The 27538-nt window shown below is 40.0% G+C and overlaps 1 protein-coding gene across 2 annotated transcripts in view; it reads right to left on the bottom strand.

Moving 5' to 3' along the window:
- The window catches only part of RIMS2 (regulating synaptic membrane exocytosis 2), a 583562-nt gene extending 560745 nt beyond the window's left edge, over positions 1 to 22817 (bottom strand). Inside the window, exon 1 of one of the 2 annotated variants that reach the window (XM_007465316.1) lies at positions 22490 to 22817. In XM_007465316.1, coding sequence (XP_007465378.1) covers positions 22490 to 22665 — 176 coding nt within the window. In that variant the 5' untranslated portion in view covers positions 22666 to 22817. The remainder of the gene's footprint in view (positions 1 to 22489) is intronic. The other variant, XM_007465315.1, reaches the window with a different exon arrangement.
- Positions 22818 to 27538: the final 4721 nt, after the last annotated feature.

Genomic DNA, 27538 nt, shown 5'->3' with positions numbered 1-27538 from the left:
TCCTGCTGCAAAATCTGGTGGCAGATTGGAAGCATGTGTTCCAAAACAATTCCATAAGATTTCCTATTGAAGTTGAAGAAAATGAGTAATGAGAGCTTTATGTCCTTAGTGGTATGTGAGTCTCTTCAAAAGACGGTTTTAGGGACTTCCCTGGTGGTCCAGCGGCTAAGACTCTGCGCTCCCAGTGCAGGGGTCCTGGGTTCAATCCCCGGTCAGGGAACTAGATCCCGCATGCCACAACTAAAGATCACGCACGCTGCAACTAAACATACCACATGCTGCAACTAAAGTTCCCACATCTTTTTCCCTCAACTAAAAATCCCACACTCTGCAAGTGAAGATCCCGCACACAGCAACGAAGATACCACGTGCCGCAACTAAGGCCCAGCGCAGCCAAAATAATTAATTAAAAAAAGAAAAAAGATAGTTTTAGCATAACTTTTTAAATGAAAGCACCACTGATTTGTTCCCAATCTCAAATATTTAAGATACATAGTATTTATGATATATTAATTCACTAAATCATATATTCCATATATGCTCCCCTTATAAGAGGGTCCCCCTTTCCCTACTTCAGTGCTCCAGGAACAGTGAAAATCTTATGGCTAAAAGAAAAGATCTGTGAAAGGGAAAGGGGGATGATGAGCTGGAAAGATAGTTTGGGGAGAGACTGTGAAGGAACTTGTGTACAAAGTAAGGAGTCTGAATTTTATCCAAAGCAAGAGGAAGGCTAAAGAGGTCTTTAAACTAGGGAATGAATGATTTAAATTTGATTTTTAAGACAGTACTCTGAAACTATACAGAGGACAAATCCAGGAGAGAAACACAAGATCTCAGAATACGAGACAGTGGCAATACTGGTGGAAACACACTGGTGAGAATTCTCACACTAGCTAGATCTTCTGACACTAAATCAATGGAATTTATGAATATACAGGCCCTAACATGCTCTTATTTCAAAATCTTTCACGGCAATCAAACATGCCAGTGATATAAATTCAAATTTCTTAACATGGCATACAAGCATAGATGGTTCTAAATATTTAACAAGTGATAAAACCATATAAAATTAATATACAAATAAATATATATTAAAAGTAAATTTCTATTGGGTGTAAGGTAGGATCAAGGATGTGTTGTACAACACAGGGAATACAGTCAATATTTTGAAATGACTATAAATGGCAAGTAACTTTTAAAAATTGTATAAAGTTTTTTTAAAAATTATAAATTAAAAAATAAATTTCTTTTTTCCAAATAAGCTATAGATGCTTACTGTGTACAGTAGTCCCTACTTATCTGCAGTTTTGCTTACTGCAGCTTCAGTGATCCGCAGTCAACAGCAGTCAAAAAATATTAAATGGAAAATGTTTATTTCAGAAATAAACAATTCATAAGTTTTAAATTGCACATCATTCTGAACTGCGTGATGAAATCTTAAGCTGTCCTGCTCTGTCCCACCCAGGATGTGAATCACCCCTTTGCCCAGCTCATCCTGCCTATTTGTCACCTAGTAGCCTTCTTGGTCATCAGATCAACTCTCACAGTATCACAGTGCTTCTGTTCAAATAACCCTTATTTTACTTAATAATGGTCCCAGAGCACAAGACTAGCAACGCTGGCAATTTGTAAATGCCAAAGAGAAGCCATAAAGTGAAAAGGTGAAAGTTCTCAACTTAATGAAAGAAAAAAATTGTATGCTGAGGTTGCTAAGATTTACTTTAAGATCAAATTCTCTGTCTGTGAAATTGTGAAGAAGGAAAAAGAAATTTGCACTCGTTTTGCTGTCGCGCCTCAAACTTCAAAAGTTATGGCCACTTGAATGATAAGATGGAAAAAGCATTAAATTTGAACAATATTTTGAGAGAGCACATTCACATAACCTTTATTACAATATATTGTTATAATTGTTCTGTTATTTTTAGTTATTGTTGTTAATCTCTTACTGTGCCTTATTTATTAATTAAACTTTACCATAGGTACTTACATACAGGAAAAAACAGCACATATGGGGTTCAGTACTATCCGCAGTTTCAAGCATCCCCTGGGGGCTTGTGGAACATATCCCCGGCTGATTAAGGGGGACTACTGTAATAAGAGTTGTACCATAAATTATACACATAGTCATTTTAATAATTTCCAAATCATTTGTTAAGTTTTAGAAGTGTTGATTTAATCTCTTTAAAGGGGCCATGATTTGATATTTAGAACCATACCAAGCTTTTCCCAACATCTTTCTCATTAAAATGACAGTCATTAGTCCCTGGTACCCAGCAGCACTTTGCTGCAGCTGTAAGGCAACTGGGCATGCTGCCTGCATGTCACTGTCACATAGCATATGGATGCTAGTGTTTCCCACGAAACCCCTGTGCCTCAGGACATTCCCCCCAAAAATGGTGCCACATAAACTACCTGCACTGCAGCCTGTTCCATTACCTCCAACAACAGGAAATGCTGAAGTATTAGGCAGGCACTAAAGCTCCAGCTCCAGTCACTATGTGCCTTCCAAGGACCACATTAATTCACACCAGCAACGTTACTAGGACATGTCATTCACCCCTACAGATTGCACTGGACAACATCATTAGGTAACATTCTCCAATAAAAGTTACCAATCTGCGTGAAAGTGATTCAATATTTTAATAACTAGCTCTGTACTGGTACACATCAGTTGAACACCAGTCCTTCATACAAGGCCCTGTACAACTGACCCCTGCCAACTAGCTTCTACCACTCCACCCCTTCCTCCCATCTTTCAGGCACCTAGCAATATAGGAATATTTTAAATGGCTGGTGACAGTTATAACATCAATGGCCACTGTGATTATGACAATTAACATGTTATAGCAATTTATAACTCACAGGCACTTTCATTTACAGTGTCACCTTAACCCTATGAGAAAGATACTACAGACCCTAATTCCTTACCCATGATTCCAAAATCCTAAAGCTCTGAAAACAGAACTTTTTTGTGAGTCTGTGCCAAACTTCTTGATCTGAATGAATTAGCATGAGGCTTTATATAGTCTTTATTTAACCTACTTGTAAATATTCATGTTTCACTAGAGAAATATAAATGTGTTCGCTTAGGGGCTGCTGTCCTGACCCGCTAAGAGTTACACATTTCCGTGGTATATGCACCTTTTACATTTCTAAAATCCAAAACAGCTGCATTATAAAACACAGCTGGCAAAACAAGTTTCAGTTAAGGAGTTTTGGACCTGTGTTTTCGATCTCCATTTACAGAGTTTAGGGAGTTGAAGTGACTTCTTCAAGATAACATAGCTTGTAAACGATGGTGCCAGGACTCTAATCCAGATACCCAAATCTTGTTTTTTATTCCTTATCCAAGACTGACCATAAATGAAAAAACCTTTTTCTGCATAAAAAGACACATTTCGTATTTCACGTAATATCATGTAAGCATAAGTTAATATAAAAATTTTAAATGCAATATTTTAAAGTCTGTACCTAACCTTCAAAACATATATTTCCTGCTGCTTAAATATGTTTCACCCTTACTATTTTACACAAATGAGTTAGGTCACTGTCAGATTTGAGGTCACTGACCCAGAAGTTAAGAGCACCATCAATTTTTATGTTGATACTATTTTTCACTAAAATTCCTAAAAACTACAAAGCAAATTAAACAATTTTTAAAGGCAGAATTATAAAAAATTATCCTAGGGATTGACAAACTTTCTAATACCAATCCTGTCAATCCTGTGGTAGTTATATTTTTCGACAAATATTTCTGATTCTGCTTCTATCCATGGTAGGATTACACTTTTCTACCCTGAGTTAGGCATGATCATGTAACTTGCTATGTATGGCCAATGAAATGTGAGCAGAAGTTATATACCTATTTCTGAGAGGAAAATTTAAGAGACAACTTGCAATTCACCAGTCTCTCTCTTCATCTGCTTTCAGGGTTGACAATGGAGTGAAGACCCCAATTGAGCCAGAAAAAACATATAGCATGAAAAAGAAATAAGCCTATATTGTTTTAAGCTACTGATATTTGAGGATAGCATAGCCTACCGTAAATTTATACATGTATTGCCTCTCAGCTCCTAATCCATCCTTCTTTGTCCCACTTGGTGATACTGGATCTGGACTCTATGACCATTTCTCCTTTACCACTTGGCACAATGTTAAGTTTTGTCAGTAGAGGGAGCCAGAGCAAAAGGAAGAAGGGGCTTTTCTTTTTGGTTCTGGGAGTTCTGTAGTGTTTCCTGCGATGCTTGGCTGCCAGGAGCTTACAGGATACCCAGTGGCACTCACTCTCCTAGCACTTTTCAACAGCACCCCAACAGGCATCGTTCCAGAAATTTCAGCAGCATCCCAGCAGGCAGTATCCCAACAAGTTTCATGGACACCCATGGGTGGCTCCCCAGTGAGGGACTTTCCTGAGCACTCCAGCCATCTTCTCAGCAGCCAACATCTCCACAGATGATTTCCTGCCTGCTTGCCTCAGCTGGTGGCAGCTCAATGGGACACAAAAAGGGCTGAATTTCAGCCTTAGTCATGGGGGAAGGGACCTCTTCCAAGTTTGTTCCTTCCTTGAGTACTCAGCCTCAGCCCTAAAGGAGGTAGCTGTTCTCTGCTACAAGTTAATAAACCTTTGTATTAAAATTTCCCTGTTCAAATTACTACTGCAGTTTCTGTCTCCTGACTGGACCCTGTTATCTAGTCTACTCTACCAGGACTTCCCTGGTGGCGCAGTGGTTAAGAATCTGCCTGCCAATGCAGGGGACACGGGTTCAATCCATGGTCCAGGAAGATCCTACATGCTGTGGAGCAACTAAGCCCGTGCACCACAACTACTGAGCCTGCACTCTACAGCCCATGAGCCGCAACCACAGAGCCCGTGCACCACAACTACTGAAGCCCACGCACTCTAGGGCCCACATGCTGCAACCTCTGAGCATGTGTGCTGCAACTACTGAAGCCCACGTGCCTAGAGCCCGTACTCCGTAACAAGAGAATCCACCACAATGAGAAGCCCGTGCACCCCAACAGAGTAGCCCCTGCTCGCCGCAACTAGAGAAAGCCCACATGCAGCAACGAACACCGAACACAGCCAAAAAAAAAAAAAGAATGGTAGTTACTAACATATATAAAAAAAAAAAAATGCTGAAACATGAATTTGTGTTAGTAGTTTTGAAGGACAGCCTTGGTTATTTTTTTTTCTAGCTATTTCATAGCTACTTTTAATATTTTATGTACTAAAGTGAAAACAATAGATTATATTTTAACCAGACATAAAATTTAAGTCATACTACATACTATATCTTTTCATTAAATAAGACTTCTTGGCTAAAAATTATAAGAAAGAAAAATAATATATGAAAGCACATTTATTGTGGGGTAAGAAATGGCTCTTCAACCAAACATGCCAAGAGAAACTACATTCTCGTCAAAAGATTAAATCCCAATCTTTATTTACTCATACTACAATATAAAGTTTATACTGAGTCTTTTAAAATGGCCATCAGATAATGAAAATGTTGCATTTGGAAAGGTTTCAATAACCCTTCACTATGTTAGTCATATGATAAATTTATTTATTCCTCAATCTATAAAAATAAATCCAATTATTAACGGAAAAGACTACTCAGGAAGAGTACTTAAGTGTTCTTTATGTGCAGAGCTAAGCACAATTCTCACTGCTTGCCCCCAACCCTTCAACCCCACTTCCCATTTGACCAGTATTTTAATTCAAGAGGAAACTTAAATAAATGAAAATTGAAGAGCAGATTGGCAATAATTTAAGGGCAATAAAGTATAATAAACCTATGGAAAAGTACCTATTGTAAAATAGGTTAAAAATAGGTTAAAAAACCTATTGTAAAATATTATTTCAGAGATACCATTCTAGAATTTGTGTCTCTGAATACAAAATGCATTTTTAAAAATAAGAGTAGCTCAATGTCTCCTTTATAAAAACATATATCCAAACTTAATATCTAGTGGCACTTACTATAGGAATGTAAGGAGAATAATGGTTGCCCAAAGATGTTCACGTTCTAATCCCAGGAACGTGAATATATGTATCCTTACATGGTAAAAGAGATTTTAGAGATGTGATTAAGATAGGAAGATTATTCTGCAATATCTGGGTGTGCCCAATCTAATCATATGAATCCTTAAAAGAGAAAAATCTTTCCCAGCTGTGGACGGAGAGAGGCAGTGACAGAAGAACGGTCAAAGAGATGGCATCTTGAGAAGAACTGAATGCCCCATTGATGGTTCTGAGATGTAGGAGGCTATGTGCAACACTGGAGAGAGGTCTCTAGGAGGTCAAAACAGCATTCAGCTGATAGCCAAGAAGGAAATGGGGATCTCAGTCCTATAACGTCAAGGAACTGAATTCTTTCAACAACCCAAATGAGCAAGGAAACACCCCCTGCTAGCTTCCAGAAAGAAACACAGCCAGTTCTTTGATTTTGTCCAGTAAGACCCATGTCAGACTTCTGACTTAACAGAACTGTATGATAATACATTTGTATTGTTTTAAGCCACTAAGTTTGTTAGTAGTAGAAAACTAATTAATACAAGGGATACTACTTATAACCTTGGAAGATCTAGGTCATACTTTATTAAAGGAAGTAGCAATGTCTTTTCAACAGGTATTAAAATATTGGGGATTCATAAAAGTATTTATTGAAGATAAACTGGATTGATATTCTCCACAGTTATCAATGCTTTCCTCTTTCAGCTAATTTATTTATTTAACAAACACATGATGTTTATTATGTGCTAGGAACTCTTCTAAGAGCTTTATAAATGTAAACTCAATCCTCATAACAGCTTATGAAGTAGGTATTATTATCCCCGTTTTACAGATGAAGACACTGAGGTGCCCAACTACCAAGTAACAGAGCTGGGATTCAAACCCAAGCTTGTCTGACTCCAGAGTCAAGTGTTTCAGCACTAGGCTCTTAACTACTTTCCATAAGACTAAACAGCAATGTGATGGAAAGAGACTGGGTTTTGGAGTTAGAAAGATCTAGGTACAGATCTGTGTTCTGTTACTCATAAGCTTTGTAACCTGGATCCTAGTACATAGTAGACACTGAAGAAATATTAATTCCCTCCTTCAATTCCTGATACAAGTCTAGGGATATATTCAAATTCAGAGAAAACCCTATATGGAAGAGGCTTAAGATAAAAAGTGAACACTAGTCTCATACTCTTGAATTTCCACTTCTCTTTCCTCAATTTTACACATTCCTCTTCAGATCTCAGCTAAGACAACCAATGGTACCACAGCAACACATCTCTAGGAGTACTCTAACCTCTCACTGTCATATCAACAAAAATATACTGGAATTTTACCATTAAGAACATAACTACAAAGTAAGGGGGAAATTTTTTAAGAAATTAAACATGAGGTATAGGTAGGGTAAAGCCTCTTTAAGGAAATCTTAGCCATAGATTACCTCAAATGAAGCAGCTATTACACACACCTTCTGGTTCATTTCTTTGGCTCAAGTTTGTTACCACGTTACCTTATTCTTGTTAACATATTTGAAGACTGGTCACTGACCATATGCTAATATTCTTTATCATCTAGAAATCAACTTCATCACCTCATATTCTAGACATTGAACCTGGTCTTAACAAAGATGTTTTGTCCTCAAAGCTTCCTACCCCTGTAATACCACCATTATTATTGTCAAGAGAATTTTTTTTGTTGGTGGAATTCTCTAAAATGCTAACTACTATTTCAAATAGAAAACTACTCGACACTATAGCAAAGAAACAGTGTCTACTGGTGCACCAGCAAAAGGTGGCTTAATCTCTCACATCCTTGAATAAATATTAAATGAAAAGTTTTTTAAATGTAAAAAAATAATACTTATTAAATGTATTTTGTTCTCAACTGTTTTCATCTGCTGCCCACTACGTGATTGTTAGTTTAATATCATGCACCATAACCAATAGCTCTTATGTCCAAGAGAACAATAAACTTCTTACAAATGCGACCACTAAATCCTAAAGATAATCATTTCTTGAGGTATTAGCAGCTATCCACTCTGTCAGTTAGGTAGTGCCAGATTTAATCATTCATTCAAAAAAAATTTATATCCACTTACAATGGACCACCCACTGGGAACACTGTCCTTTTTCTACAATGTATCAGAAAACAGGAAGAAGTCAACAACTATAACATAATAAGGTGTGGTTATTAAGAGTACAAATTCTGGAATATGACTGCTTGGGCTTAAATCCTCACTCCCTACTGAAAACTCTGAGCATATAACTGGAGTCTTCATTTTTTTTTATCTGTAAAACTGGGGGAAATAATAACTATCCCATAAGATTGTTGTAGCGGCTGAATCAGATAATGCATATATAATAGAGCATAGCAACAGTACAGTAAGCATTCAATAAATGTTGGCTATTGAGCATTAAGGTAGTATTAATGTATATAATAGAAGTATATAACAAGAGTTTGTAAGAGCACAAACGAGAGTCATCTAACCCAGTTTCCAAAAGGTTGGAAACCTGAGATGAATCTCAGTTAAGACCAAGGAGGACTTAGCCAGAGAAAAGTGGCTAGGGCTTTCTAGTCATAGAGAACAGTATATGCTAAACTACAACAGAAGATGGAAAAAAAAACAATAGGGAACTCACTTCAAATATTTTGATACAGTCAAAACAAGCAGTGCTCATGAAAGACTGCCAGGATATAAAGGTTGATAAAACATCATAAAGGCACTTCTATGATATACCTAGAAGTTTGGACTATATCATAAATGCAATGGGGAGGTACTGAAGAATATTAAGAACATTAAATTTGTATGTTAGTGAGTTGTACTATTATAGAGGTTGGATTACAGGAAGTGAGCCTAAAGAAAAGATCCGTGTTTAGAAATGAATAATTAAGGAAAATATAGTAAAGGCATGAAACAATGCAGTGACAATGAAGATGGAGAGAAAGAGACAGATTTCAAAGATATTTGGGAGATAATAATGACAGGATTTGGTAACTGATTATATTTGAGGGTTGAGGAAGAGGGAGGAAATTAGAATGACTCCCATGACCTCCAGGTTTTATTAACAAATGTTTATTGACTCACAACTACGTGCCTGGTACTACCCTGGGCATAAAAAGATGATTAAAACTTGATCCATGACATCAAAGAAACCTGTTATACTAAGAAGAACATTGAGATTAGTAACTGATATTGAAAATCTGAAACATTATAAAATAATTATTTACAAAGTGCTATGGAAATTGAAAGGAGATATACCCAACTGGCGGAAATACATCAGAGAGATGTATCTCTTCACAGCAATGAAGCTAGGCACAAAACAGCATATCAGGTAAAGTAAGAGGATGTGCATAATCAAAGAATTAAAGAACGTGACACAGAGAGGGATTTGTAAAAAGATTACTATGATTACATAGAAGGAAGTGGGTTGTGAATACCTAAAGTCATGGTCCATTCACATTCATAATCCCAATAAATTTCTACTGAACTCCAGTGTATCAGTCTGGGTCCTGGCAGGAAACAGATGGCATATTCAAACAGAGTAACTAAAGAGAGTTTAATAAAGGGACTGTTTTACAAAGCTGTGGGCAGGGTTTAAGGAAATCAACAAGGGACAGTGCAGTATGGGGGCTAGCAACAGTGGGAAGGAATTTCCAGAACCAGAAGAAAAATAGCTATACTAAGAGGGCCACCAGACTGGTATGGAGGAAACTTGAGAACAAATAACCTGACCTCATTCTCCTTCCATCCAATCTGCCAACAACTCACATCAACAGAACCCACCTGGAGGTCAGAGAACAAGGGAGCCTGCTGGTGCAATCCACAGAGGTCAGCCTCCCATAGTACAAAGCAAAGTGGGAAAAAAAAAAATGGAGTAGATCTGGAGCAGTGAATGGAAAAATACGTAAAATGCAGTGGTAAAGTTCAACAACATTCAACTATATCTCCCTCTGGTCTTATAAAATTCACCTCCCAGTTTTGTAAATCTTCCTAACCTTAAGAGTTTGGAGATGGAGTTTAACCATTAGCCTTCAACCTGCAAAACTTTTAACATGAAGCTTCAATTTGTTCTAAAATGGATCCTTAGCGTTGTGAATTTTTCTTTCTCATCATTAAGTCTATATGCTATGTTAGCTTCCAGAGCAAGTATCTCTGTTAAGATACAGTATAAGTACTTTCCCGAAACTTCAACAACAAAGATTTCTCAGTTGGGATACAGCCCAATTGTCACCAAACAGGTGTAAAAGACACTTCCTGATAAATTCTGTATTCAAGAATCAATGACTGAGTTAAGACTTAGGTTAGGTTAGACCAGACAATCGTTGAAGAGAGATCAGCCTGTGATGGTAAAATTCAGTACCATGAAAGTACTTCTGGATTCGACCAGTGCAGATGTGAACTTTAAAGCTTTTCCAAAGTTAAATAAATAACAGGCAGTAATCATAAGAGAATTTGTATGAGATTAGGTGATATTAGCCACAGTAAAAGATATGCCTCCAAAATCACAATGACTTAACACAGAAGTATATCTCTTATTCATGTAAAATCTAATGCAGGGTTGGGGGGCAGAGGGGGGAGGATAATCATCAGCCAGAGCTCTATTACATGCACCCACCTAGATACAACAGGAGCCGGAAAAGGTAGTCCAGGGCTAGACAGCTACTGCATAGCAACAACTCTATGAAAGAGGAATATAAATCTTTGATGAACACCTAGCTACCTCCACCACAAAGTTCATTTTCAACAAAAAAAAATGTTGTGCCAAAAAAAGCATTAATTAATTATTTCAGCTTTCGGTCAAAAGGAATTATGTGTGATGTGATATGTGATTAAACAGGTTTTTCATGTATGTGCCTGAGAAGCAAACCATTACAACAATTGTAATAGACACCTCATACGCCAACAAAACGAGATGGATGTGAGCATCCTCTCCATCTGTCAACTGAACAATACCAAAGCATCAAATACCAATAAACACCACTGTGGTTATTCTGCTATCTAGCTATATTATTTAGCTAGATATCCTTTTTTATTGTATCCTTTTTTCCCAGTTTTAGCATCCCAGAAGCCTAGCTGCAGGATGTTGTATGGAAAATATAAATTAGAGCTTTTTGACATGTAGATATAATAGATATAATACATGTTCATAATATATAAACTATATAAAAGTTGTTCATTCTTAGCTTAATTTATACTATGTAGTTGCCCACCAGTTTTCTGGTAACAATTATAGAGAGAGAGTAGGTGAAACAATATTATATCACTCCTGGGTCTAAACCTGTTCTCAACTTTTCCCTTTCTATAATCCTAGCTCTAATCCTATTTCTAGAACTTCCCATCACAAAATCCAACAAAACTTATAAATTCTGCAATAATTCAGTAAGCTCATATAAAGAGGAAAAGAATCTTCATCAACTGCAACATGTCATCTCCACAGCTAATCTCCTCTCTATATTTTCCTAAAATACACTCGCATTTCCAAAATTTCCTCAGAAGTGATATAGGAAGATATACAAAAAAAGGAAGTTTGCCCTAATTAAATCTAACATATACAACAAAGACTGCATAATAGTTTTAAACACCCAAAGGATGAAACAAAACCAGTTGGTGAGAAATTCACTGAGACTAAATTGTCAATGGGAGCAAGGAATGTTCAATAAAAGGAAGACAGACCTGGAAAAGATTACATGGCGTTAATATATCCAGCAGGAAAAAGTATTGTAAGCAAAGATATTTATTAGGGGGCTTCCCTGGTGGCGCAGTGGTTGAGAGTCCGCCTGCCGATGCAGGGGACACGGGTTCGTGCCCCGGTCTGGGAAGATCCCACATGCCATGGAGCGGCTGGGCCCATGAGCCATGGCCACTGAGCCTGCGTGTCCAGAGCCTGTGCTCCGCCGCAGCGGGAGAGGCCACAACAGTGAGAGGCTCGCGGCCCGCCAAAAAAAAAAAAAAAAAAAAAAAAAAAGATATTTATTAGGGTTCCTTCCTATTAGGAATGGATTCAAATAGTCCTGAACTTGTTCTCCCCTTTTTCTTTGCCTTCTTTCCTTTCTCCCTTTTTATTACTGCTCTATTATTTCCCATCCTACCCCCACTACATCCCAAGTTGTAGTCACTTCTAGTACTCATATTCATGTTATAAACTCTTTAAAATAACTAAAACAATAAAAGAAGCCACTTCCCCACCACCCTCTCAAGAGAATACTGGTCCTGAAACTAGATGGGTTCAGAGAGCTGACCGTCAGTGACATAAGCAAAGACAAATAGGTATTATGTATACAGCAGTCAGTTGAGCAAGTCAGGCATCGTAAGAGCTTACTTCACCCGTTACACACAGTTGTCAAATCATGGCCATTTGGCTCCTAAATTTTTCAAAATCTGTCCTGCCTCTCTACCTCGACCATGACTGCCTTATTTCATATTTTCATCATTTATCACCCAAATTACTGTAAGAGTCTCCCAACTACTGCCCTTGTCTCTAGCATTACGTATTCGCATCAACCCATTGTACTCGTAAAAGTGGTAGGGGGAGGTAGTTTGACAACAAAAGTCTGATTATATTGCTTAAAATCCTTCCTGGACTCCCTACTGCCTTCAGGATTAAATCCAAATCCAAAGAATAGCATGTAAAATCTTTTCAACTCTGAACCTTGCCATCTCTCCAGTCTCTTCTACTAACACACCTCCATTTAAACCCTGTGCTCCAGACCTTCTGAACCACTTCAAGTGAGTTTCTCCACCATTCTCTGCCTCTCTTTTACAAATGAAAGGTAAAGTTTTGGGGGAGAGAGATGTGGGAGTTTTAGTATTTTTGTTCACAACATTTTCCTCTGCCCAGCTAACATCTACTCATCCTTTGAGACTCAGCCTAGATACTATCTCCCCAAGACTGGATCAGGCACTCCTCTTGTATGAATATAGCCACGATATACTGTGCTCAGTGGTCTACTAGCACTTATTATGCAATAGTTTAATTGTGGTTTATCATAGTCCTTACAGTGAGTTCCTCAAGGATTAGCTGATAATGGTTAAAAGTGTTTTTAACACCCAGAGATGTCTGCATTTCCTTACATGACTAGAGAATACAAAAGTATTGATACCTCTAGTCTCTACTATCTTTAATATCTAGGAGTGAAATTTCTAGAAATTTTAAAAGAATAAAGTGTCTGACACCCTCAAACAATACCAAAGAGACAACAAACTACTCACTGGATTATCTAACATATTTTTTTCTATGGTTATAATGTGCTAAAAACAACTTTACAGTGTTTTTTCATGGCACTTTACATCTTTATGTGTTCATATGATTATGCTTGGCCTTGGATTGCCTGCTGCTGGAGGAAATGAATTATTTCTAACCAACACATTCTGTATGTTCCTTACCATTCAGCTCTGTTAAACGTACTGGAAATTTGCAAATACTTTAAAAGTAAAGTAATCATTTTTAAAGTAAAATATTCCTTAATTTGCAATATTCCTTAAATGGAAAATGATATATCACAATATTCTTCTGGTTTCTAGTCAAAACAGATATGCTCTTAGTCCAAAAGAAAGATGAGCTGCAATCATACAAAAATACTGTAAGTTTGCTTCCAGTAAAATAAGCAAAACGGGACGTATGTTTAAAACTTACATTTCATTTCAAAAACAAGGGCACTACTACCTAAGCAAACCTTTTTCTTTCAGATTACTGAATTTTACCTTGAAAGCAAGCACTATCTAAATGAACATTTAATTTCTAAATGAACATTTAATTTCTAACTGAACATTTAATTCCCAATGTTTCATTCATTTCCCCCAACTGATTTTTTTTTTTTTTTTTTGGGCGGTTCGCGGGCCTCTCACCGTTGTGGCCTCTCCCGTTGCGGAGCACAGGCTCCAGACGCGCAGGCTCAGTAGCCATGGCTCACGGGCCCAGCCGCTCCGCAGCATGTGGGATCTTCCCAGACCGGGGCACGAACCCCTGTCCCCTGCATCAGCAGGCGGACTCTCAACCACTGCGCCACCAGGGAAGCCCCCCAACTAATATTTTTGAGTGCTACAATGTGTAAGGCATTGTGTTAGATTAGAAGCTGAGGCTGAAATGATAAACGAGACAGACATGGTGCCTGTTCTCTGGGAGTTTATAATCCAGCAGGGTACACAGATTATAAACAAAGATTCCAATGTAAATTTTGATAAGAATAATTGGGGAAATATTAAAGATGTGATGAAGAATAAAAGAAAGCGCGTTCCTGCCCATGCTTTCTAAGCATGGGCAGGTAAGCACTAAGGAGACAAATTTGAAGCTAAGGCCAGAAAGATGAGAAAGAGACAGGCATACAAAAATTGTGTGTATTTAAGGGGCAAAGGAAAGGAGATGAGCATTCTAAACTCTAAAAACCATGCTTCAGAATTAGATTAACCTGATAAGATTCTGAGTCCTCATATATAATATGAATAAGACAAATAAGTAAATACATATTTTTGATTTACTAATAGAGTGAAAAATTGCTCCAGGCAAATCTAAGAACAACCACAATGTAATTTCCACAAATTAGTTCCCTCACATTCACCTAGGACAATCAGTATCTTGCCAATAACCAACAACATGGTGTCAGTATTATTTTCACTGCTACACCTTAGTTATCAGACTCCTTATTAATGGTTTTTGCTGAGGAAACTGCTTCCAATTCATCACCTTCCCTCTCCTCATTCTTAGCCTTCTAGACAAATAATGAAGTCACCTAAAAGTCCTCCAGGCATATTTTGACTTCCCAGTAGACAAGGAAAAGAATCTCTCAAAAAAAGGGGAGAGGGGACAAATTTCACCCAGGAATGCTATAATATTAAGGTTTAGATACTCCTGTCTATAATCAGTTAATAACAACTATTTATTTCACACCTATTTGTGCCAGGACACTTAACTAGTCTATATTGATTACAACAATCCTTCAAGGTAGATGTTATTACTCAGATAATACAGATGAGGAAACAAGGGCTTTAATAATGTAAGCAAGAACTTACAGTTATTAATTAGTAAAATAAAGTTTCAAGTCGAAATCCATCTAGCCCAGCACACTTGCCTCCACTACCTCTCTCTTCATCACACTGTACAATCAATTTTTTATCAATATATATTGTCAACAAGATATAATTTAATTGTCCTAGTTACTTTAAAATATAGAATATATATAAAGAATTTATTAGGTACTCTCTCATAAAATGCCAATCAATTTTTTAGAATGCATTTTGAATCCTTAAAATCTATAGAGTTTCAAGTTGGGCAGTGAGCATGGTTATTTACATGTACAATAACGATTTCTATTTAAGTCTTCATGATTGTTACATCATTTATCTGACTCTTAAAATTTCATTAGGCTATAAGAAAAAATATGGTAGTATTTTAAATATTAGAATGAGGAAGATCATTCTAAGCATATCACAAAACCCGAAAGCCATAAAATAAAAAGTAATAAATTTAAATACATTTTAAAAAACCCTGACTAGTAAAAAAAGGTATAAACAAGGTCATAAAACAGGTGACAAATAGAGATTCAACAAATCACTAAAAATGACAAACAGAAAAAGAAATACAAATGGTTCTCAACCTCCTTGATAGTAAGAAAACTGCAATTAAATCTAGAATGGCATATTTTTCACCAAAACATTGGCAAGGACTATCACATAATGAGTTAACAAGGATGTGTGAAAATCTCCCTATTATATGTCACTTATGCATACTTCCTTTGTGAAATTTAATATTTATTATTTTTAATATTTATTAAAATTTAAATTTTTTATTTTATATAAGTTATAAAAAATATAAAAGTTATATTTTATGACCTTTTGACCAAACAATCCCATTTCTAGGAATTTATTCCAGAGACATATGCACACATGTGGGAAATGACATATGTACAAAGATATTTATCACAGCGTTATTTCTAATGGCAAAATAATTAGAAACAACCTAAATACCTGAGAATATGACACTAGTTAAAGAAGTTACAGAACATTCATAAAATGGGATATTACACAGCCATTAAAATGAATTAGGCACATATATTCACAGGTATGGAATTGGTCTCCTAAAAAGTAAACTGCAGGACACATTTGTGTTTCTTTATGTTTACAAATATAAACCCATATGTGTGTGCACACACATACCAACATATACAGAGACACAGTATTTGATATACACACATATCTACTCTCATGCAAAGAATATTTCTGAAAGAGTATACAATATGCTGACAACAGGAGTTGCCTCTGGCTAGGGGAAATAGGTAGCTAAGAAATTTTATACATTATGTATGTGTTACCTATTAAATAAAGGAGTTTATAAATTGACTTTGGAAAGTACTTTTAAAATTGAATTATTAAAAAAAATTAGAACTGCTTACCTATGTTTTAAATATAAGCTAAATTATTACCTTGATCTATCATGGAAATTTTTACTTATCATCTTCTTTTATTGGGGGAGTAAATTATCCCTTTGACATTAACAGAAAATCTAAACTGAGAATGAAAAGATAATTTACACATCAAGAAACACATAATTTCTAATTTGTTGCAAAAACACCTCATCTGAAAGACTATGATATGCAGATAGTAGAAACTCAATAAGTATTTACTGAATGAATACTTTTCTGTTGATTTCAGTAGGTTTGCATTCCTCATACATTTTTTTCACAATATCACACCAAAAACAAACAAAAACTCGCTGGAAAATATAAACTTTTAATAAATTACGTACTTTTGTCTCAAAAATTTCATTTTCCCAACAAGTCTGGTAAACTGCTTGTTAATGAACATTACTACAATTTAAATCAACATTGCTTACTAGGTACCTACCACGTGCGGGTGTTAAGGATGCTGCAAAACACAAACTCCAAAGAAAAGAAGGGTAAGTTTTTATTCTTGCCCTCAAGAAGTTTAGTCTTGAAAGACAAGGTTTAAAAACTTTAATCAATAAAAGGACATTACAGATTTTACTGATAGATTGCGTTATCCAAACTAAAACTGTTAAAGGAATTTACATAAGGATAAAAAAAGTAATTATTGATCTACTGAGGGATCTACTGAGATATAAAAATGCTTCCAAAGGCCTAATATCTCACTCACATGTAAAATGGTATTATTTGATGGTGACCAAAGACTTCCAGAGTATGTGGATATTCAGCTAGACTTTGAAGAAATTGCTAATGATTAAATAAATATAAATAGTTTTTAATTATTCAGGCTCCTTAAAAGAGAGATTACTGTAGTGGTCTCAATCAGTTTTGATCGCTCACCTCTCTCACTAAAAATATCTCAGGCATGAACTTCTTAAAATATGTATATGTATTTATAAATTATATGCATCTTCACACTGTCAATCTATATATTAAGTATTAGTAAAGCTTAATTTCTTTCTTTTTCAAATAGAAATGTAAATATGTTTTATTATTTTCTTCCTGTAATCCAATACATCATCTTATGATGCCCTTGGGTAGGCACATTCCACTTTGTCTGAATACTTAACATGAGTATTGAAACTCACAGATCATGCAAAAATATTTTCATGCAACAGTTTCAATTTTTCACACAGCAAACTTATTTTTTAACATAGTTGTTAAAAGGCAGCAGACATGAATTTGAATTTCAGTTTATTTATCTCTGCCCATGACCTTCTCTCAGAATAAATGTTAACATGCAATTAAATGGACATCACTAAAGAGAAACAAAGTGTAGTCATGACCAGATAAATGGTCCCTAAAATTTAATGGGAAATAGTAATCATTGAAGAATATTAGTATTATTTTTTTCTTATAAATAGCATTTGTAACTTAATAAACAACATTGAAAATATATTACTTAGTAAATTGTCAAATTCTTCAAAACAATGTCTTTCATTATTATCATTCTATTATAAAGTCTATTCTTTTCCTCATTTTCTTTGCCTACTCTTAGCTTATTACAAAAGCCAAAAGTATTTTTAAAGAACATTAAAAATTAAAGTTTCAAATATATTATGCTTTAACCTCCAAATAGCTTCTTGTTAAAATGAATACAAAAATAATTCCGAAACCATGTAGACCGTTTTGAGGTATGACTCCTTCCAAGTCTCAGTTAGGTAAAAATGCAAATAGATATTTTAAATAAATATGAACAGATTTTTCATCAACGTAATTTTATATGCTGTATAACTATATGTGTAGAGAATGCTTGTTTCTACCTAAACTATGCAAATGTGAATGCACAAACTTTATATGATTTGCACAGTATGTAGGTTTACATAGAAATGTAATATATTCATATGTACCTACCTGGAAAACCCTTTCACACTATATAACATATAGTTCATTTTGAGTAATTCTTAATTCAGTACTCAAAACTTCATTTAAATTTCTATATATTAGAACAATAAATAGATTTGGAACTATAGTGAGCTTGCCAGTAAGTACCATGATTTAGCATACCATAAAAAAATAAAAACACATTCTACGTCTAAATATGTGAGTCAAAGAAATAAAACCACATTTAATTTGAAAATCATTTTGAAAATACTTATTTTGTAGCAATTATAGTGAAAAATACAGATTCATATATCTAAATATCAAATCTAAGTCATCAAAAAGCTTGGTATTGTTAGTATATATAGTAAAGTTAAGCAAAATTAGAAGTATGCTCAAAGAACTTTTCAAAATAATGTTTAATTCTTTATTAGTTGAAATAAGCTACTCAAATCTCTTAACCTTTTTCATTTCTCGAGCCTACTAATAAATCACACTCCCAAACAAGTATTCAAACCCAGAAATCAGTTTCAAAGAAGCAATTCTTCTTTATTTCAGTTAATATGCTAGGAGCACATCTGCTCTCTTAGTGCTTCAATATTTTTGAGAACTAGTATTTTTCTTGGACATGTAAATATATTTGATACATTTGTTATTATATTCTTTAAAGGAGTATTTTTCATTAAAATATGCAAATATGTATGTATAGAGAGAATTGTTTCTTTGTAAGTGCTAAAGAATACTGAATGCAACAACCTGTTTTTAAAAGTTAATGATCAGAGGTCAGTGTGTTAGTTCCCTCCTAGAGGAACTCTTACACTTTCAACTATGTGTTGCTGTGGAGAATATGGGAAAAGTATATTTGATAACACAGAAAATAACTGTCGCAACTTTGGCATATAAACTGTACAAATTAATATCTTAATGAATAATGCATTTCAAGCAAAAATGAAAGAGTTGAGTTGGAAAAAACACATCTTCTGCGCACTCTCTTTCACGTAGTAACTGAGAAATCAAATAACGGTAAAACATTTAAAAGCAAACGTGCAGAAACAAATCTCTTTGCCAGACTGACAAGAAAAGGAGTCTCAAAGCTACAGCTATCTGTCCGGACAGTTCCCTGGTGCTGAAGTTACACAGCCGCTAAACTGCGCGGGTGCCTGGGCGCTGCTTTCACCGTCCCACCCTCGGCAAGATCCCGGCTGCCTAGCCTATCGGCACGAATAGTAGAACTTCACAAGGTAGGAAGCATCCCAAGCGCAGTAATGGGAGGAACTGGAGTCTCTTCAGAGTCCCTTCAGGATTAAACAGATTTACTAGTTGCAAACAGGAAGAGCAGCAGAGCGCAGGGTGTTAGAACCCGCCTAGGGGGAGGGGGTGGAAGATGGCGGCGGCCGCACACCCACCCGAAACGCGACAGAGCTTAGGCCCCCCGCCCGCACGCCCTCCCTCCTACCCGCGACGACAGTCGGCAGCTCTGCTCTCCGAGCCGCCCTGCGGAGGCGGCGACGAGGCGTCCCCGGCGGCGCCCTCATCCCCGGCCGGCGCGCCTTTGCCGGGGTCCCGGCCGGGGAGCACCTGTGCACGGCCATATTGGATTCCTTGCCCCAGTCACTGCCTCTGCGCGGGGGCGGCGGGAAGGGAGAAGGGACGCGCGGAGCCTGGGTTCAGTCCCAGCCCCGCCGGGGCCACGGAGCCAAACTGGCCCGCGGGGAAAGCCAGAAGGACGCCCGGGAAAATTACAACACCCAAAGATATTAGTATTATTTTTTTCTTATAAATAGCATTTGTAACTTAATAAACAACATTGAAAATATATTACTTAGTAAATTGTCAAATTCTTCAAAACAATGTCTTTCATTATTATCATTCTATTATAAAGTCTATTCTTTTCCTCATTTTCTTTGCCTACTCTTAGCTTATTACAAAAGCCAAAAGTATTTTTAAAGAACATTAAAAATTAAAGTTTCAAATATATTATGCTTTAACCTCCAAATAGCTTCTTGTTAAAATGAATACAAAAATAATTCCGAAACCATGTAGACCGTTTTGAGGTATGACTCCTTCCAAGTCTCAGTTAGGTAAAAATGCAAATAGATATTTTAAATAAATATGAACAGATTTTTCATCAACGTAATTTTATATGCTGTATAACTATATGTGTAGAGAATGCTTGTTTCTACCTAAACTATGCAAATGTGAATGCACAAACTTTATATGATTTGCACAGTATGTAGGTTTACATAGAAATGTAATATATTCATATGTACCTACCTGGAAAACCCTTTCACACTATATAACATATAGTTCATTTTGAGTAATTCTTAATTCAGTACTCAAAACTTCATTTAAATTTCTATATATTAGAACAATAAATAGATTTGGAACTATAGTGAGCTTGCCAGTAAGTACCATGATTTAGCATACCATAAAAAAATAAAAACACATTCTACGTCTAAATATGTGAGTCAAAGAAATAAAACCACATTTAATTTGAAAATCATTTTGAAAATACTTATTTTGTAGCAATTATAGTGAAAAATACAGATTCATATATCTAAATATCAAATCTAAGTCATCAAAAAGCTTGGTATTGTTAGTATATATAGTAAAGTTAAGCAAAATTAGAAGTATGCTCAAAGAACTTTTCAAAATAATGTTTAATTCTTTATTAGTTGAAATAAGCTACTCAAATCTCTTAACCTTTTTCATTTCTCGAGCCTACTAATAAATCACACTCCCAAACAAGTATTCAAACCCAGAAATCAGTTTCAAAGAAGCAATTCTTCTTTATTTCAGTTAATATGCTAGGAGCACATCTGCTCTCTTAGTGCTTCAATATTTTTGAGAACTAGTATTTTTCTTGGACATGTAAATATATTTGATACATTTGTTATTATATTCTTTAAAGGAGTATTTTTCATTAAAATATGCAAATATGTATGTATAGAGAGAATTGTTTCTTTGTAAGTGCTAAAGAATACTGAATGCAACAACCTGTTTTTAAAAGTTAATGATCAGAGGTCAGTGTGTTAGTTCCCTCCTAGAGGAACTCTTACACTTTCAACTATGTGTTGCTGTGGAGAATATGGGAAAAGTATATTTGATAACACAGAAAATAACTGTCGCAACTTTGGCATATAAACTGTACAAATTAATATCTTAATGAATAATGCATTTCAAGCAAAAATGAAAGAGTTGAGTTGGAAAAAACACATCTTCTGCGCACTCTCTTTCACGTAGTAACTGAGAAATCAAATAACGGTAAAACATTTAAAAGCAAACGTGCAGAAACAAATCTCTTTGCCAGACTGACAAGAAAAGGAGTCTCAAAGCTACAGCTATCTGTCCGGACAGTTCCCTGGTGCTGAAGTTACACAGCCGCTAAACTGCGCGGGTGCCTGGGCGCTGCTTTCACCGTCCCACCCTCGGCAAGATCCCGGCTGCCTAGCCTATCGGCACGAATAGTAGAACTTCACAAGGTAGGAAGCATCCCAAGCGCAGTAATGGGAGGAACTGGAGTCTCTTCAGAGTCCCTTCAGGATTAAACAGATTTACTAGTTGCAAACAGGAAGAGCAGCAGAGCGCAGGGTGTTAGAACCCGCCTAGGGGGAGGGGGTGGAAGATGGCGGCGGCCGCACACCCACCCGAAACGCGACAGAGCTTAGGCCCCCCGCCCGCACGCCCTCCCTCCTACCCGCGACGACAGTCGGCAGCTCTGCTCTCCGAGCCGCCCTGCGGAGGCGGCGACGAGGCGTCCCCGGCGGCGCCCTCATCCCCGGCCGGCGCGCCTTTGCCGGGGTCCCGGCCGGGGAGCACCTGTGCACGGCCATATTGGATTCCTTGCCCCAGTCACTGCCTCTGCGCGGGGGCGGCGGGAAGGGAGAAGGGACGCGCGGAGCCTGGGTTCAGTCCCAGCCCCGCCGGGGCCACGGAGCCAAACTGGCCCGCGGGGAAAGCCAGAAGGACGCCCGGGAAAATTACAACACCCAAAGGCTCGCGACCCTCACCTCAGCCGGCCTCGGCGCCCTCCCTCCCCGACACACACACCCGCGCTCTGACACCCAGAAAGCAGCCCCGCCGGCCGCCGCCGGCCGCAACCCTCATGGCCCGGGCGCCGCCGGCGAGAGGGAGGGCGGCGACCCGGGTCGCGCAGGCGGCCGCAGGGCAGCGACCGAGGGGGCGGAGGGCAGGGAGGGAGGCGGGAAGATGGAGCCAGGTCCTTACTTGAGCACCGACTGCTCCTTCTCCTCTTCTTTCTTCTGCCTATCCATGACCGCCAGGATGATTTTCCTCTCCTCCTCCGTGAGGTGGCTGAGGTCGGGCATCTCGGGCTGCAGAGGCGGCTGAGAGGCCGCCGTGGTGGGAGCCGGGCGGCCCCGCGGCCCGACAGGAGCCGACATATTAGGTGGAGTCTAACCACCCTAGGGAAGAAGGGAGGCAACTCCACTGGAGGCGGCGGCGGCGGCGGCGGCACCGGCGCGAGCGGCTGGGGCAGCCTCCGGCGCTGGGACAAATACATACAAATCAATGGCCTTCAATCCTAGGCGACAGCCCCCCTCCTCCAAGATAGAAAGAGCGGGGGGAGGGGAGGGCGAGCGCGGGGGAAGGGAGAGCTGATGAGTGCGCTCCGAGAAATGTTTCTTCTTCCCGGGGGCAAAGGGCTGGCAAGTGAGCGGTTTGAGGGAGCGAGGAGCGGGAGGCCGGGCCGGGACGCGGAGTGGCGGGGGAGGGTGGTGGAGTAAGGTGGCGGGGACGACTAAGGGTGGGGTGACTGGAGGGAGCGGGCAGGAGGGCGGCGCTCCGGCCGGGGCGCGAGTGTGTACGGCCGCGGCGGGGGCGGGGGGTGCGCGCACCGCTTGAGAGGAGAAAGAGGAGGCTGCGACCCAGCCCCCTGGGGGAGTCCGGGGAACTCGCTCCGAGCGCCCAGAGGCAGCGTCCCGCGAGCCGGAGGGGCGCAGAGGGGGGAGGGAGGAAGCAGGGTCTAATTTCCCAGAGAAGCAGCTGAGCCGTCCAGCCGGCTGACGCGTCACAGGGCTCCCGACGCCGCGGAGGGAGGAAACCCCTCTAGCCACGACGAGGAGAGGGCCGCGGGGCAGGGGATGGCCGCCAGAGACCCCTCCGGGCTAGAGCGGGTAAGCGAAAGCGGAGAAGGGATGACAAGGGCTAGCGGCGCACAGTCCCGGGGCCAGGGCTACGCGGCTGCCAACGCCCGCATCCAAGCGAGCTCCGACGCGCAGCAGGGTCCGGCGCCGGTCCTTCTTCATCACGCGCCCGCCCAGGGTCCCTCAGCCGCCGCCGCCGCCGCCGCCCTTGGGTCCGTAGAGTGGGTGCGCTGGGCCCGCTCCCTACACCGCTGCTGCCGCCGCCTCCGCCGCCCCTCCGCCTCCCGGGCTCCTCCCGCGGGGCCGCGTCACCTCCCGGCCGCTGAGGCCCGGGCACCGCGGACGCCCAGCGGGCGGCGGCCACCCCTCCCGAACGCGATCTGTGGACTGGGGCCGGGCGGGGAGATGTGAGGCTAAGAGTGTGAGCCGGGCGGAGGCGGGGAGCGGGAGTTTCAAGGGCGGGGGTGTGGGGGTGTGGCGAATGTGAGCGTGCGAGCCGGCGTCGGGAGAGAGGAAAGAGGGAGACCCGAGGTGGTTGGGGGCGCCCTGTGGGTCAGCTGGAGAGGCAGAAGACTAGGACTGTGGGCACTGGCGGCGGGGCGTGTCGCGTCCGGAGAGCGGATGTGATAGGGAGTGAGGGCTCCCAGGGTTTTGGAACGGGAGGGCGGGGGGCGGGCATGGTGTCTGGCTGCAGGTGAAAGAGGGTGAGCGCGTGGAGGGACTCTCGAGATGTCGTGGGAGGGGTCCTGGAAGGAGGGAGAGTGTAAGCGTGGCGTGGGGTCCCCATGGCAAAGAATGCTCGGAGAGCTACTGAGCCGAAGGCGTAGGAGAGCCTGGAGAAGCGGGGAGGTGAGATTGGGGAAGATAGGGTTTGTCTGGGACAGGTGTGAGGATGAGGACGAGACAAGAGGCTGCGAGTGGAAGCGCGAAAGGATTAAGGATCAACCGGAGGGTGAAGATGAGCCGCTGCTGGGCCAAGGGCTTCGGTTCTATTTGGTCCTTTTTGGAGGGCCTAGTCTAGAGAGAACTGGCAGGGAAGCCAGGGGATGGGGTTAGTGTCAGAGTCCGGTTTTCCGAGCACAGGGACGGGTAAGATGAAAGAGGTTGAGAGCGGACAGAAAACCCGCTCCTGGAGGATGGCCGAGGCTGCTGCTGCCTTCTGTTATTGGTGGGGCTGGGACCGGCCCACAACCCTCTGGGTGCGGGCGGGACAGGGAGCTGGTGGAGAGGGGTGGGGTTGAGGCCTGGGGGCGGGTTGCCAGGGTCGCTGGCGCGCTCCCGGCAAGCCCGTTGGGGGAGAGTGGGGGGGGGGGGGTGCGTGCGCGGGTGTGTGTCTACGTATATGTACACACCCCTACCCCACGTTCCACGCTAGCTCTGTTTAGTACCGGGCCAGATTATGCTCTGATGAGTTAAGTCCTTTGGGGTTTGTATTATATGTATCTTCTTGGTGTATAGCAAACTCTCTCCTCCCTCTGTCCCCCAGGTACCACCTGACCAGCTCCCAACTTAAGAGAGCTGGGGATAGACACAGCAGCCCTAGGAGTCTCTTGTGATTTCTCTTATGTTTCTTTTCTCCCACCCCTTGTAATTGGGAAGAGGGAAAAGTTTACTTAAGTGCTTTCACGTATGTATGTATGTATGTATGTATGTGTATTACCTACTTCAAATCAAACTCACACTCTAATAATTCCATTTTCATCTCTTTGGAGCTAGTTTGATGAGATCATATGAATCTCAATTTATGTAATTTTGTTGTAGAGTTAGAGAATTTTTATATATCTCTAATCCAACCTCATTATACTATGGGAAATAGAAGACTAAGATCAGCCAGCTAGTAAATGGCAGCACTGCAACTGAACCTAGATACTTTTACTCCTGTTTGAAACCGTAGTGGTTTTAAACACTGGCTGCACATTAAAATTACCTGGGTCAGAAAAAAAAAAAAAAAAAAAAAAAAAAAAAAGATAATGGAGGAGAAACTGGGAAGTGGAAAACAAAGAGAACACGTCTAGAGAGACTGATTTTTCTTTTTACCTAAAATTTAAATGTTTTTAAATAACATCCACACTTTCCTTTCCACTCATATGCAATGACAGGTACCAGTAAATACATGTAGCTCTGACCTTTGCCTTGGAAACCCTCACTGCCCCTGAAATACACTAAAAAGCTCCTTTAAAAGAAAGAACAGAACTAAAAACAAAAAGGATGGGTGGAACACTCTACCTTATTCAACTGTTTCTGAGCCAGGTTTGAGGTAACACCACCTCCACTCCCCAGCCAGCTATCAACCCAAGCAGAAACAAACTACCCTGAGGCTAAAATAGCATACTTATTTTGAGTACATAAAATGTGAACCTAAAAGAGGTTGTCCAAATTGGACGATTTTGGCTTCCTTTACAGTAGAGTCACACCCTGCGCCAGGGACTGTTTTCTACCAGACACAAAGCGCGCTGGGTGCCTGCAGCTGTCTCTCAGAACTCACACTGCCTCTTACCTGCCTGGAGACAGTGCTAGCATATAAAACTCAGTGTGCATGAGCTGGTATCACTGGGACACATGACTTCTTACAGGACTGAATAAAGCAGAAGTGTGTTTCCTTTTTACATTACTTTACTACAAACAACTACATGTGTTTTTCCTATTAAAGGGAATCCTTAGGGCTTCCCTGGTGGCACAGTGGTTGGGAGTCTGCCTGCCAATGCAGGGGGCGCAGGTTCAAGCCCTGGTCTGGGAGGATCCCACATGCCGCGGAGCAACTAGGAACATGAGCCACAACTACTAAGCCTGTGCGTCTGGAGCTTGTGCTCGGCAACGAGAGGCCGCAACAGTGAGAGGCCCGCGCACTGCGATGAAGAGTGGCTCCCGCTTGCCACAACTAGAGAAAGCCCACGCACAGAAACGAAGACCCAACACAGCCAAAAATAATAAATTAATTAATTAATTAATTTTTTAAAAAGGGAATCCTTAGCAGTGGAAGCATCTTAAAATCATCTTCCACCCTGACTCATACACCTTTTCAAAATAAAAATTTGTCACAGTATTTATATAACATATAGATAGAATCCTATAGAATTTCAAATGGGCTACTTTTCAAAGTAGTAGGCCCAATTTAAAGTAAGATTGCTGAGAACTGAAATACCTTCCAAAGGTCTCTCGATTTTACTACAATATGGATCTTAGAAGTGTTTTGTTTTCTCTGTTCCAGTTTAGTATTTTACCTAAAATGTTTTATCACATCTCATTATATCTTGTATGGCATTATGTTTTACTTGGGCATGTCCCTCAAATATATGAACACATTTGAAGTTGAGTTGAAAGTGCATTGTTCTTATTTACCTTTAGAAGTAACTAGCCATCTTCATCTTCATCCTTCACTGAGTTCTCAAGCTCTTCTTGACAGGCCACAAACTAACTCCAAAATGTAAGTCCTTTCTTCAGTTCCTATAGAAGCATAAGTTTGTGAAGACTGTAAGCCTGTGGACTTTCATTTTTACATGTGAGTAAGGGCTAATTACTTGTAATCTACTAAATAATTTATAGGAGGCATATCTAAACTAAAATCATAAACTGAAATAATCACTAGAATTTACTGAGGACTCAGTACTCTGCTAAGAGATCTGGCTGCCTCACAATGCTTGGAATCATCTCAGTTTCTCCTAGTAGATCTCCCTGCTTCTACCCTTGTGGCTTTACAGTCTTTTTTCAACACAGCATAAAGAGAAAGCCTCCTAAAACGTTAGTCAGACCACATCACTACACTGATCATAATCCTGTGGTGGCTCCCCACTTGACTGGCTCAGAACTAAACTCCTTAAATGGCCTGCAAGTCCCACATAACCTCTCTGACCTCATCTACTACTCCCTTGTAGGCGTTCCTCTAGCTGTTCCTTCTGCCCAAAACACTATTCACCAAGATATCCACTTGGCTGACTCCTCTTCTCCTGCATATTTCTGCTTAGTTATCCATTCTATTTAATACTCTAGCCTGCCCCACCTGCTCCCCGGTCACTCCAGTCTCCTTTACCTTACCCTACTTTTTCTTTTTTCCATAACACTTGCCACTCTCCAACTTTACTTTTACTCTAAGTTGAATAATATCCCAGCTTATTACGTTTATCATTAACCTTTAAATTCCCCCACTAGAATATAAGCACAGGGACAGAGTAGG

This window comes from Lipotes vexillifer, unplaced genomic scaffold, assembly GCF_000442215.2.
Source record: "Lipotes vexillifer unplaced genomic scaffold, Lipotes_vexillifer_v1.1 scaffold1586, whole genome shotgun sequence".
NCBI classification, from domain to species: Eukaryota; Metazoa; Chordata; class Mammalia; order Artiodactyla; family Lipotidae; genus Lipotes; species Lipotes vexillifer.
The sequence above is the reverse complement of the archived record's forward strand: the minus strand, read 5'-3'. Positions and strand labels throughout refer to the sequence as shown.